At 43.4% G+C, this 14,607-nt stretch overlaps 1 protein-coding gene across 1 annotated transcript; it reads right to left on the reverse strand.

The window, feature by feature from the left end:
- Positions 1-4,357: 4,357 nt before the first annotated feature.
- LOC119305441 lies at positions 4,358-5,314 on the reverse strand. Its single transcript, XM_037581956.1, has one exon. It carries the CDS (start codon positions 5,186-5,188, stop codon positions 4,820-4,822), a length of 369 nt encoding a protein of 122 aa, XP_037437853.1. The 5' UTR covers positions 5,189-5,314; the 3' UTR covers positions 4,358-4,819.
- Between the last annotated feature and the right edge of the window lie 9,293 nt (positions 5,315-14,607).

Raw genomic sequence — 14,607 nt, forward strand, 5'->3', positions numbered from 1 at the left:
TATATCAAGTGTTTTCAAATCCATAAAACTATTCAATCTGATTTTCCTCCAAATTGACATAATAAGTTTAGTTAGCTAAAAATGGCATAATTACCTAAGTTAGCTCTAAAAATGACACAAATAAGGAATAAGAAGAAGAAAAACAAGGAAGAGGAGAAAAAGAAAGAATAGAAGAAGAAAGAGAAGAAAAAGAGAGAATAAAATAAGAAGAATGAGAATGAGGAGGAAAAGGATAAAAAGATAGAAGAGAAGAAGAAAGATGAGAAATGAAGAAGATGAAGAAAATATCTTCTTCTTATTATTATTCTAGTCTTCTCTTCTTCTTCTTCTTTTTCTAGTCTTCTCTTCTTCTTCTCCTTCTTCTTCTTCTTCCTCTTCTTCTTCTTCTTCTTCTTCTTCTTCTTCTTCTTCTTCTTCTTCTTCTTCTTCTTCTTCTAGTCTTCTTCTTCTTCTTCTTCTAACTTTCTTACTCCCATTTTTACAGGTTTGACTAGCTTCATGGAAGCAGCATCCGTGGACTGATAGTGTATAGTTATTGTTTTCATTTGTATTGATGGACTTGGGGGCATGACGCGTAGCTGGCGTCATATAGCAGACGACAAATAGGAGGGCATGTTTACCGTCCACTGGCAGACGGCAAAGGCTGCCGTTAGCCACCTAATGTGGCTAACGCCTGCTATTTGCTCGTCCATATTCTTTGTCATCTGCCACCGACGGCAAAGGTTCTTTGTCGTCCGCTTTGAGGAAGCAGACGACAAAGAACCTCTTTACCATTAGGTTCTTTGCCGGGCAGATTTGAGGAACCAGACGGCAAAGAACATGTTTACCATCAGGTTCTTTGCTGGGCAGCTTTGCCGTCGATGGCAGACGGCAAAGAGGTTTGTTGTCCGCTTTTGGTGCCTTTGCCATCTGTCATGGCAGACGGCAAAGAAGCTGATTTCTGTAATGCATATACCATTGGAAGCTTGAGAAGAGGAACTGTACACGCGCGCTCCTCCTCCTTCGCTCGCCTCGCCATGCGTCGTCTCGTCACGAAGTGTGTGCGCTGCGGGTCGCGGAAACGAACCGAGCCAAATCTTGTTTTTTTCGGTCAAAAATGGTTACTTAATTATGGATTAAGTAACCCGGCGGTCTATATAAAAAGGCACTGGCATGTGGAGTGAAACCTAACTTAGTCACTCTGGCACAATCCTAGTCGTCGTCTATTTCTTCCTAGGATAATAAGGTTTTCGCCTAGGAGAACGATAATAAGAGACTGCTCCCGATCTGTCTCCATCTTCGTCCTACTCTGCTTCCACTACTTCCCATGTATCGACACCATGGTCCCCCTATATCGACACCATGGTCGAAGACGCCGCCGTCAAGAAGGCGATTGCAGATTACACCGAGGTTGTTGTTGTCGCCATCGCGTTGGCCTGACCAACCATAAGGTATGATCTATTCATCTCTCGTTTATTCGTTTATTAATGGCCAGCCTTTCGCCAACTTTCATAGTAGTAGAGGAATAAGACAAGGATGCCCTTTATCGCCTTATCTTTTTGTTCTTGCTATTAATGAACTTTCTTTGAGCCTCCACGATGCTATGGTCGAAAATCGCTTGTCTGGTATCTCTCTTGGTCCTTACCGTCCTCCTATTCACTCCATACTTTTTGCTGACGATTTATTAGTTTGTGGCAATGCTACGGTACAGGAAGCTAATCAACTGGCCAATCTCATCAACCATTTCTGCTCGAATTCTGGTCAGACTCCGAATTGGGGCAAATCTTCTATTCTGTTTAGTGCTAATGTGTCCCAGGCTTTAGCTCAACAAATCAGGCATATTTTCCCTATTCTTATCATTGATAGTAGATCTACACATCTTGGGCACCCATTAATCCTCCCAGCTAAAGACCGTGCTTCTGCTTACAACTTCGTCTATGATAAATTTAAGAACAAGCTTCCCACCTACAAAGCGAACAAGTTGTCCCATGCAGCGAGGCTCAAGCTTATTAATTTTGTGTTTGCCTCCATCCCTGTCTATTACATGTCCAATATCCTTTTCACTAAAAAATTACTAGCAAAGCTCACTTCCATCATCAGAAACTTCTGGTGGGTTGGAATTAGAGAGGAGCCAGGTGCTAGAGCTATGTGTCTTAGGGCCTGGAAGGATCTTTGTACTCCTAAGAAGGAGGGTGGCCTTGGTATTAAGAACATGCTTGCTATGAATCAAGGCCTACTCTTGCCTCAACTTGGAGGATTGCTGAAAACCCTGAAGGGCATCTCTATAAAATTCTTAAGTCTAAATATTTTCCCGATTCTTTCATTTGGAAAGCTTCTACTAACATCTCAAAATCTGTTTTCTGGTCCTCCATTCTTAAAGTGATGCCTCTGCTTAAATCTCATGCTTTTATTCAGATTTCACAGGGGAATAGTTTTATTTGGAGTACTCCTTGGTGTGCTGCCTGGAAAGATATGTATGATCATCTCATAATCCAGCATAGCAATTACATTTATCCTGCTAAGATCTCTGATCTTTGGCTTCCTGGACAAAAAACCTGGAATGTGCGGCTACTTAACGATCTCTTTGAGCAACCAACTGCTTCAACTATTCTTGCTACACATATTGTCTATGATGACTGCAGGGATTTTCTCTGTTGGGACTTGACTCCATCAGGAAAATGTACTTCCAAAATCACATACAAACTATGTCTCCAATAGATTCACTCTCACCAAGCCAACGCCCCAAGACAGGTAGCCCCAATCATCAAGGATATTCTACAGCAGGTTTGAAAGCAAAAGCACATGGCCCCTAGGATCCAAACTTTTGCTTGGTGACTTCTTAGGCAAGCTCTTCCCACTGGCATCAGGGCAGGTAAGTTTTCTGTTCATATTAGTTCCCATTGCTCTAGGTGCAGCCTTGATGAAGATGATCTTCATTTCTTCTTTCTATGCCCATTTGCTAGAGCTGCTTGATTTGCATCCCCTGATTTATTAGGACTGATTCTCTGGTGTAGCACAATTGTTCCATTCATGATATCATTCACGCTCATTTAATTATGAATCACCCACATGCAACTGTAGAAAACATTTTCACCTTCCTGTGGTGTCTCTGGAAGGCAAGAAATGATGCTCTATTTTGCAAGAAATACTCTTTTCCTCACCAAATTCAATATGCTTCTCTTGCCATTTCCTCTTTACAGATTTTGCAGGACTCAACCATGGAAGGGGAGTAGAATTCAAAGCCTTCCTCTCATGGCCAACAGAATCAAATTGTGCAAGGCTCAACTATAAGATCTGATTTGCTCATTACAGGTACCAAAGTTTACTCCGATGCCTCTTGGCAAAAGAAAAACATTTCTGGAAGAGATTATTCTCCACCTATAAGGATAGGAATCTACATTGCCCACCAGGGGACCAACATCATAGGAATATCATGATTCAGGCTTCGGCTCATGATACTCATTCTCCACTTGTGGCAGAAGCTTTAGCTTTGTAACTAGCAGCCAAGGTTGCTCGAGTTCTCCAACTTCAGCGAGTCTCTTTTCTCATGGATAATCTTTCTCTTGCAAAGATGGCTGCTTCCAGGAACTTAAGCAGCAACAACACTCCATGGAGATGTCGAACACCGATTAGTAGCTTTCTTCATGACACTCATCCACAACATCATGCTAGGAATATCAATGGTATTGCTCACAACGCAGCTCATCATGACACTTATCCACAACATCATGCTAGGAATATCAATGATATTGCTCACAACGCAGCTCATCAAGTTCTCAACTCTAGGCTAGAACCTGTCATTGGTTGTACTCATCCAGCTCGTAGCAATAGCCCTTGTCATACTATGCTCCAGATTCAGAATTTCAAATTGAGGGCTTTGTAATTCATTCTATACTCTGCATATGAGTTGAATAAAATTTTGGCGCTTGATGGTGCTTTTCTTGTGTTCAAAAAAAAATAGTTGTTTTGTCGTGCTTACTAATTACTTATGAATTAGTATATAATTGAAAAGGTGTTGATATGTCCAACAGTTTAGGCATATGTTACTTACATAGAAAATCAATTGATACATTTTTTTTCTTTCGATGTAGTTGCTATAATTATATCTGCCCTTTTTCTTTAGTGTCTTTGCTATAATTTCAAATTCATTTCGTGTGATTTTTATTTATTGTGTTGTAAAAATTGTGACTTATTTATTTAATTATGTGCCTTGTTTTCTTTTTATTTGTTAATTTAATTTATACGTACAGAAAACATTTAATTCTTAATTCTTTTGGCAAATAAAAGGCAAGACCGGTTGTTCACACTGCCCAGATTGGCACAGACGTGAGGCGAACACGACCAACTGACAAACCAAACAGTGATTGACACAAACATGAGGCGAACACGACCAACTGACAAATCAAACGATCAAAAAGCGGACAAAATCAGCACGTTGGAGTTGGCCTTACTTTCGGCACCCGAAAGATGGAAGATGGTGAACTCTGCCCTACATACTGATTTCACAACTTTACTCGTCACTGCCAGTTTCTCAAAAATTAAAAGCAACTAATACAGTACTACTATTCCCTCCGTTCGAAAATACTTGTCATCAAAATGGATAAAAGAGGATGTATGACAAGTATGGATAAAAGAGGATGTATGACAAGTATTTCCGGACGGAGGGAGTACATCAGTACGATTATTTATTTCTGCTGTGTCATTTCTGATAGAAAGTCACACGCGTGCATGGTCCACGACAAAAGGTACCCAAGCTGAGAAGCGCGGCTAGCAGATCAAATCGAGTCGAGCTCGAAGCACAAACGCCGAAAATCCTCTAGCTCTTCTGCCACTAACTAGTCTACTTGCCTTCGCGTGGCGGTGGCGGTGGCGGTGGCTGCGTTTCGTCTTGGCGCTTCTGGACCTCGCGGCCGACGGCAGGGTCGCCGTGTCCGACGGCCACCTTGGCGACCTCCGTGGCCGGCGTGCCGGGCCTGGCCTTCTGGTACAGCACCAGGTAGCCGATGGCGCCGACGATGCCGAACCCCATCAGCGCCATCGTCCCGGGCCCGTACGGCAGGCGGCCGCCTCGCTGGTGCAGGACCTCCCCGGCGCCGCCACGGCCCGGCGGGCGCATGGACGCCTCCACCCCCGCGGCCCGGACCTCCTCCGGGCTCATCTTGTGCGTGTCGGCGTTGCGACGCCACTCCTCCGTGCCGCTCTTGGCCATGCCTGCGTCCTCCTTTCGCTTGTCACCGGCGTAGTACAGTACGTGCGTGTGGTGTGCTGCGTGAATCCGTCTTCTGCGTGGGTGGTTCTGTCTGTGGCGGAGGCTCCGTGCGACGGCTGCTGTATGTAAGCGAGAGCTTCGTGAAGTGTGTCATGACTCATATGAGGTGGTGTAAAAGAATGCAACACGTACAAGGGGCAGGTGTTGCAAGCTCGACGAGGCGGTGCCAGCTGCTGCCGCGTGCGCTACTGAGAGGTGCACATGTGAGCGCTCCATTCGGTGGCGAGTTATTGAAGCTGTGACCGGAAGTACAGCGCATGGGCAACCTAGCGGCGTCGGAACGCCTGAATGGAGCGTATTCCCAATCAAACAGTAAAGTAAAACAAAACTGTGACACCCGTCTGCTTGCATTTTAAATCCTTTTCATTTTCAATAGAGATTGCCTTTTCAGTTTAATTTTAAGTTCGGCGGTGGTCTGAGTCTCTGCTGGCCCGCGAGACCTATATCGCGCTTACAGAAGCTACCCTCGTCTGAAGGGTCTACGGATAGCTATCCATATCGAGATTACTGTAGGTTTTTTTAGTCCCGTTATATCTCACTAATACAAATGCCCGTGCGTTGCAACGGGCGAAAAAACTTAGTATTCTGTGGTTCGGAGACTTGCAACCTCCATTCCATATGTGTTCCGTAGCACCCCAAGCCACTGACTGATTTGTTCGAGAAAAGGAGTTAAGTGTTAATCCATGGTAATGCACAAGACTTTGATACCCTCGTTGATGGTTCCCCTCTCCTGAACTCGGTAGTGTTTTATTATAAGACTACTATGTGGTCATGCTTGTCTGGGACAACGTGTTCACATGTTAGTAGCAGAACCAGCTCATGTTTTGGAGCTTGCTATCGTAGTTCATCTCCCGAGAATCCCGCAACATTATCTCGTCGATTTGTGTTGCAAACTTTCATTTTTCTTTCTAGACTTGATGAGTCTGGGGTATCCTGACACCAACCAGATCTGAATCTCAGGCAGATGTGATGGTTGGAATATTTTCCAAGAATTATAATATTGGTCTCTCAATAACCGGCAAGGTGGATGTCGTGGCCAACACACCCATCCGGTAGACCTATTATTATAGTATCTTGTTTGAGGAAGTTGGCCACCTCCCCATAGGGATTTCGTAGGATTACTCCCTAGTTGCCCCTATGGATTTCTGTGTTCCGAAGTCCGACCTTTTTACTTGATGTTCTAGATATCAAACCATATCTATGGGTGGGTTACACTAGCACATCAAGGAGAACATTAGAAGCGGAGTGCTAAATGTCTCTCGGTCGATCATCCAGATTTTTATTTCCTTGGCCTCGCTAAGGTGAAATCTGAGAAGGTGTTATCTTCCTTTGCATCTGCATCATCCATCATTAGCCATCATGGTAGCAAGTTGTGTTGCCAGGATCCTTGACACGGATGTTGGTAAAACCTTGATGAATGTGGAAATGCTCAAGTTCTTGAGAGCACGCTCAAGCGCTAGGTGTTATCATCGATGCTAACTGGGATTCCTCTCAGTTTCCTCGGAAATGCTATGACCTTTTCAACCAGTGAATTAACTCTCTAGTGTTGGGTTCTTCCCCAGTTACCAGAATCATTCCCAGCATTTGCATTTTGTTCCCAGCTTGCACCGCCAATGTGCCATTCTACCATGGGTCTCTTCCATTTCCGGTGATAAGCAAATTCATCCATTACGTTGTCTTCAACAAGGTAGTCCACATCATCCAAGTCCGAGTATGCCATTCTACCGACCCCCTCCAAACGATCGTTGTGAATTGCCTTAGGCTGGTATGAAGAGTTTTCAATGATCTCTGAATCAAAGGTAATCCTTTTTGCCACTTAAGGAAATAATCTACGAATCACCCTCCTCCAGGATGTTTCGTCGTGGTTTCATGGCAACTAAACTCCTCGCTACGTGGACAATATTTTACCACCTTCTTAAATGTGGAATTGTTGTCTACCTAGTGAACCTTCGTCATCCGTTTCTTTCCACCCCTCTTGATGTGTATCTCGTGTCTCAACTCGAGAGATGGTCCTATGTCTCATTCCGTGAGTTGTTCGATCATCGAGGAGATCGACCCTTCTAGAGTCTCCTTCTTCCCTCCATGTCATGTTGGCAGGATTTCTCAGAGCAAGACATCAAGACGAAGATGGTGATCGAATCAACGTTTCTATGAAGTGCACCCTGGATCGTGAAGATTATACTAGTTACGTTTCCCCTTCACCTTACCCTACGCTTGAATCTCGAGACGAGATTCTTGTTTAGTGGGGGTGAGTTGTCACATCCCTAGCTTCAGGCATTGCTCTAGGTTAGCTTCATGTGTGCATCATGTCTATATTTTTGAAACTTGAATTGAGGAATATTGGAAGCCTCAAAACCCTAAATAAAAGAGGGGCAAAAACCCTAGAAATCTCATTCATTGCTCCAAAATGCTCCTCTTAAATGTTTGATAATTTTTGGTAAGGGTTCTGGTCCCAACCAAAATATTGAACATTTTTAAGGAGTTATTTTTGGGACTTTGAATTTAATTCATTAGTTATTTGAATTTGAATTATATTCATATAATTAGAATATAATTTCAAATATCCCTGAAATATTTTATAAGCTTTTGGAAAAGTCCATCTAGCAATATAAAATATTCAGTGGAGTTTTTGGCATTGTTTGAATTATTTTTAAAATTCAAAACAGTGGCAAAATAATTTAAATAAAACAAAAACAGAAGAAAAATATAAAATAGAATGTAAATAAAAGCAGAGAGAGAGTTTTACCTCAGCTTACCTCGCAGCCCACCTGGCCCAACTCCAGTGGCCCAGCCCACCTCCTCCCCCTTGTCCTCTTCCTCCTCTGCCAGGAGGACGAACAGAGGCGAGGCGTGGCGCGCGCCGACGCTGCCTCGGCCACCTCCTGCTTCCCCCTGGCCACCTCCTGCTTCCTCTCGTCGCCCTGGACCCCGTCCGCGACGCCACGCACCCCCCCAGGCCTCTCACTCTCTCCCCGAGCTCCTCTCCTCCTCTGGCTCTCTCGCGCGCAGCCACCGAACACACCCGCCGCCGCCGACGAGCTTCCCCGTGGCCACCGGCCACCCCTAGCCTCGCCGATGCGCCCAGGAGCTCCCCCTCGACCCCTCCTTCCTCCCCACCGACCCACGGCCCTACGGACGCGCCACAACGCCGCCGGCATCGCCGTTTCCATCGCCGGCCGCCGAGGATCTTCACCGTCAATTCGCCACCATCGTCGCTTCCCCAAGCTCGCTGACCCTCCCTGCACGATCCCCGTGAGTCCCTGCTTCGTTTCCCCCTAACCCCAAGCCCGATTACGAGCTCTAGCCGCCCCCTCTACCGGAGCCGAGACGCTCCGCCGCACGGACTCGTCGCCGGCGAAGCCCCGGTGACCAAATGGCCCCGCGCGTGCGTCCGTTGCACTCGCAACGACCCGTGGAGCAACGCTAGCGTGGCAGCTAGCTTGTTTGCAAGCTGCAGCGCTAACCCCGCACCCACCCGAGCTCCGGCCGCCGCCTCGGGCTCCATTCCGGGAACCCCGGCCACCCCCGCACCTCCCGTTGGCCCCCCTAGATGCGCACGGGCACAGGCTACCTTCTGGTGCCCTTCGCACGTCCAGCCGCCGCCCGTAGCGCAACCCCGGTGAACTTCCGCCGCGTTTCGGGTCGCCGCCGGCCGAACTCCGGTGGCCAGTGACGTGGCGCTGTCATTAGCCACTAATGACGCGCTAACCAACCCCCTAGGCCACTGACAGCGGGCCCCACCCCTGGTCAAACCCCAGTCAGCGCTGGGTTTGACCGGGATTAGCTCCTGTGTCACTGACGTGTGGCCCCCACACGTCAGGTTTGACCATAAAATCTACTCTGTGTGTCATTATGCACAATTTCATACATGTAGTTTTCTTGAACCGTTCATACATGTAGTTTTGATAAACATCGGTAGTGGCTTATGAAATAATTTGTCAATCGATTTTATTTTTTCTTTTTGAAAAACATGAATATTTCTTTATTTGAATTTTTTTGAACAATCTTGAAAAAAAATAGAACTGAAATTGTTTTGAAGATGAACATTTTTTAACACATTTTTAGTGGGATATAGAGAGGGCGGAACTGTTGTATATACTATTCAAGGGTTTAATAAGTAGTCCAAAGTTTTATAAGAATTTTCAAAAGTTTGGAATGCAAACACGATTTTTATTATGTTGCTTTTAGAGATGATTAGTTGTTTGGTTTGGAAGAGTATTTTATAACAACAAGAAAGAAAATTGATGTGTTTACCAAAACATCCATCAGCGCAGCACGGCGGGAGCACGAAGGCGCATGCCGAGGTATAGAAGAAATGCATATCCTACTTTAATGTCCATTACTACAGCGCATGCATGCATGGCCATATAAGGTCTGACCAATTTATCTTTAACCCTTATAACCAACTTTTGCTTGGAGGGTTAGTAGGACGGTGGTACCCCAATACCACCAGGAACTAAAAATCAGGTTGGACACTTTAATGTCTCGTAAAGAGACGGATTCTTGTTTGAGTGGGAGGTGACATTTGCGTCGATAGCGAAATGTTTGTGGTGAGTTCATCAATCGGAAGACCCGTCAGCTCAGCCTCTCTAGGTGTAAGTGTATACACTTTTAGCGCTTCATTCATGTTGCCACTTTTCATGTTCGACGCCACCGTCGACGATGGTAGAAGTTTTAGTGTCTGCAGTTAATTTTTTTTATGAAGCCACACCCATGTCTTGAAGACACCTCCTTCAACATCACACTATCAGCGAATGCAAGAGTTGTGATTCATTGAAGTGGGATTGTTTATACAAAATTTATTTGTTAATATTCAAAAGCAAACAGGTTTTTAGTATGTTTTTCTAGAAAATGTTGGTTGTTTGTTTCATTTGCAAAACTATATTATATTCCTTTTCTTTTGCACTATTTAGACTTTGCGTAAACACAAGTACGAGGCCACCTCGCCGCCGGGCTGGATCGGTGTTCCCCGGTGGGTTTGCTTGGTGAGCCCCAAGTTTTCTCATCCGCGAAATCAGTAGTGGCGCCTGCCTGCACTATTTTTTTGAATTTTCTCTGATGTGGGTGAGCTTCACTGGCTCTCTCTTCCTTCTTGAAGATTTATTAGCTCAAACTCTTGCTGCAACCTTTCTATTAGGCTGGGCACACCCATGGCTGGCTGTAGCAATTTTTTCTAAATATTTGCCTCATCTCTCTCTCCTTTAAGATTGATTTCTGTCCACGGATCTCGTCTCTCTCTCCTTCTTTAAGATTGATTCTCCCCTTGGTGCCACCTTTTTTTTTGAGGGCAAAAAGAGAGCTCATTCATTCATAATACGGGTACAATCATTCTCAATTACATGAAGTATATCTGGTGGCACATTCTTTGGCAGAAAAAAATCCCCATGAATTCTAGCATGAACAGCCAGCTCATGTGCAGCCACATTGCACTCTCTTTTGATTTTCCTCACCTCAGATATACTGAAGTCACGCATCAGGCTTTTAGCCTCTTACGTACTTAGCCCACCACTTGGCCTTGTTCCTTCCTTCAGTGTTCATAGCATTCACAACAGCAGCACAGTCAGACTCAACGTATACCTGTCCCCTGTGAACATTTCTCAAACACTTGAGTCCAATCACAAAGGCGCTTGCCTCTGCTTCCTCTGCATCGTCGCATGCCTGAACATGACAGCCTACAGAAAATACAACTGATCCCGTGCTATCACGAGCGACCGCCCCAGCCCAAGCCGAGCCCAAAACTGAAACAAAAGAAGCATCGATGTTCAGTTTAATACAAGCTCCTTGGGGCCTAGACCATTGGCATTTTGGCTGTATAATTCTTTCTGGTGACGACTGCATCTCGGTAACATGCAATGGTTTTTTTCCCTTTGATATCACTTTCAGCGGTGGCTTCAGAGTTCAATGTTTCCCAATAATTCTTTAGGAAAAGGACCGAGTCTGAGATCTTTGCTTCCCCTTTATTATGTACAATATCCTCCCTGAGATGCCATGACCACCAGAGAACCAGTAGCAGTTTTTCAAGCATGTGTCCAGAGCATTGGCTTAAAGCATTTAACAGCCAATCCGGGTTAGGTTCGGCAAGTACTGGTTCTTTTGGTAATGCCCAATGTTCTCTTATCTTTTCTCTAAGAGCTCTAGCCTTGGTGCAGTTCACAACAACATGGTGAGCATCCTCTTTCTCTATACCACATATATTACATATTCCATCAATTTCCAGGGACCTGTGCTTTCCATACCAAATTCCATAGATTTTCCCTTCCAGTGCTGATGCTACGAGACGAACCAACTATTTCTTCCTGTTGCTTCAAGTTCATACCCAATCTATAAGCACTTCTTACCGTGAAGATGCCATTTTTCTCATAGTTCCAAGCTAGATGGTCTTCAGTCTCATTGAGAGGAATCTTTATTTTGCATATTTCCTCGGCGTCAAAATTATGGAATAGCTTCTCGATAAGGGGGACATTCCATTCTCTTGCTTGCGGCAACATGAGCTGATTAACCCATCTGATTCGGCTCCAGGTCTTAAGAGATAGAACCTTGAGTCCTGATTGCCTTGGGATCCAATTATCCCTAAGGATTTGGATACTATTCCCATTTCCAACTCTCCAAACAACACCTTTCTTCAGGAGTTCTAGGCCAAATTCAATCCCTCTCCACACAGGAGACGCATCGTACGCGGAGACCGTGTCCAGCAAATTGCCATTCGGATAATATTTTAACTTCAGAATCCGAGCACACAAACTCTTTGGTCTCTGAATTAAGCGCCAGGCTTGCTTAGCCAGCAGGGCCTGGTTGAAAACCTGCATGTCTCGAAATCCCAGGCCTCCATGACATTTTGGTTGTGTCATTTTCTCCCATGACATCCAGTGAACTCTTCTTTGATTTTGCTCGTCACCCCACCAAAAATCACGCACCATTTTCTCGTATTGCTCACAAAAATTCACACTCATCTTGAACATACTCATGGTATAAGTCGTTAATGCTTGAATCACCGATTTGATCAAAATATCTTTAGAACCATGGGACATAAATCTTTCAACCCAATTAGTGAGTCTTTTAGTGAAGTGCTCAAAGATAGGTTGAAACTGGGACCTCTTCATGCGCCCCTCGGGTGTGGGCAAACCCAAATACCTCTCCTCAAAAGTGACTGAGCTAATATCCAGAATATGCTTAATCTCATTCTGGACCTGCGAAGGGCAAGCTCTGCTAAACAACATGGGACATTTACTTGGGCTTAACAGTTGGCCCGTCCCGTGCTGAAATTTGTTGAGGGCATTCTTGATACTCCTTGCTTCATCACTATCAGCTTTAAAGAAGAGAAGGCTATCATCTGCGAATAGAAGATGGGAGATACCTAGGCTCCCTCTCGCCACTTTCAAAGGGGTGATCTTACCAGCAGCACATTCAGCCTCAAGGGCACGTGATAGACCTTCAGCCAAAAACAAGAACAAATACGGACTTAAAGGGTCACCTTGACTGAGACCCCTCGAAGGTTCGAAGAAATCCAAGATTTCTCCATTTAGCTTCACTGCATATCTCACAGACCGAACACAGGAACTTAAAAGTATATATAAATTGGGATGATTTCATGTCGGGGACCGAAGTGGGACTATTCAATGAGTAAGTCAACCTTGTTTTTGACCAAAGGACTTGGGTAGCTGCTGGCCCGTGAAAAAAAGACTAGTCGTGAGTTGGAACCTGAAATCGCTCTAGCACCATCTTTTTTTAAACAAAAGTTAGGGCCGGCCCATACGGTGAACCTACGATGCCTCGCATAATCTAGCGAGGGACGACTACGGACGAAACCAAGGAGGGACGAAATTTACGGTGGTAAGAAGCAATAGCCCCTTTATTAGTAGGTATAGATATAGAGGTATAGATATAGAGGTATAGATATAGATATAGATATAGATGTAGGAGTACGTTTTATGTGTGGGTTTTTGTTGATATTTTGGGGTTATTTGTATTTCTTTTTATTTTATCTATCTTCTTTGGGTTTTTTGTTTTTTACTTTTTATTTTTATTTTATTCGCTTTTCCTTTTTTTCCTTGGTTTTCAGCGGGTTCCTTCAGGAATTGTTTCCACTGTGTTTCAATCTTATGCGTTGGTTTTTTGGTGTTTTCTTTTTCTTTGGTTTTTTTATCGGTTTTCTTTGGTTTTGTTTTTTAACACATGTCTTTTTAGTACACATGTACCTTTTTACTGTACACATGAAAAAAAATATGCATGTCGTACACTTTTTAAATACGCGGTTAAAATTTTCTATTAGTTATACGATTTGATGTCTATTTTTTCATATACACCATATATTTTCCATATACATGAACAAATTATATAATTTGTAACATTTTTAAATACATGATTAATATTTTCTTTTATTTTTCGGTTTCTTTTGTTTCTTTCTTCAGTTTTAAACATTATAGGCATGTTTGATGTCTACCTTTTCCGTATACATCTAAAACATTTATTTGATATACATTTAATATTTTCTAATACATGATTAACATTTTTTAATAATGCCACATGCATTTTTATGAAAGGCATGAACATTTTTGGTTGTATGATATCAACGCTCTTCATATACATTTGTAACATTTATTTTATATGTTTTTAATTTCTTTTCAAATATATGTTAAGCTTTTTTATAATGTCACACAATTTTTTTTGAAACAAGTGATCATTTTCAAAATATAAACAATATATATTTTTAATATGCCATCAACATTTTTTGAATTAAGATAACAATTATTTTACATTGTGTTGGCATTTTTTCGAATTTTTGTTTGTTTTTATGTTTGGAAATATATGTATTTAAATATTTATGAAATATGAATAAAACAAAAACATAAAAAGGGAAAAGGAAAAAAACAGAAAAAAATATGAACGAGGTAGTGGGCGAAAGAGGAAAATTAACAGACAGGTCTTCAGCCTTTGTTGAACTGAAGAGAAGATGTTAACTATGGGATGGACTAATTAATGGGTCGCCCTTCGTAGTCGCAGTCGTAGGCTTTCTAGCAGACAACTGCAAACGTGTGGAGAGCATCTTCAGCCGTCACGTGTCACGTGTTGGACACATCCGCATGGTCTTTTTCAACGCGTTTTGGGTTTTTTCTGTTTTTCTGATTTTGCTTGAGTTTTCTAGGTTTTTGAAAGAAAAAGAGTGTGTTTTTTTCTCGCGTGAGGCACACCATGTGAAAAGCACAAATATGCTTCTCCGTGAAGCACAGTTGTGAAAAGCATAACTGTGTGCTTCAACGGAAAAAGCACATACAGTTGTGCTTTTTAAAAAGTGAAAGCCATAGTTGTGGTGTGCTTTCAGAAGATTAAAAAACATCATTGTGCTTCCATTTTTTCTAGTT

Source organism: Triticum dicoccoides, chromosome 5B (genome assembly GCF_002162155.2).
Source record: "Triticum dicoccoides isolate Atlit2015 ecotype Zavitan chromosome 5B, WEW_v2.0, whole genome shotgun sequence".
Classification (NCBI taxonomy): domain Eukaryota; kingdom Viridiplantae; phylum Streptophyta; class Magnoliopsida; order Poales; family Poaceae; genus Triticum; species Triticum dicoccoides.

What these genes read in the sequence shown, in the direction of transcription:
- LOC119305441 (XM_037581956.1), bottom strand. Translation starts at nt 5,188, where the DNA reads ATGGCCAAGAGCGGCACGGAGGAGTGGCGTCGCAACGCCGACACGCAC.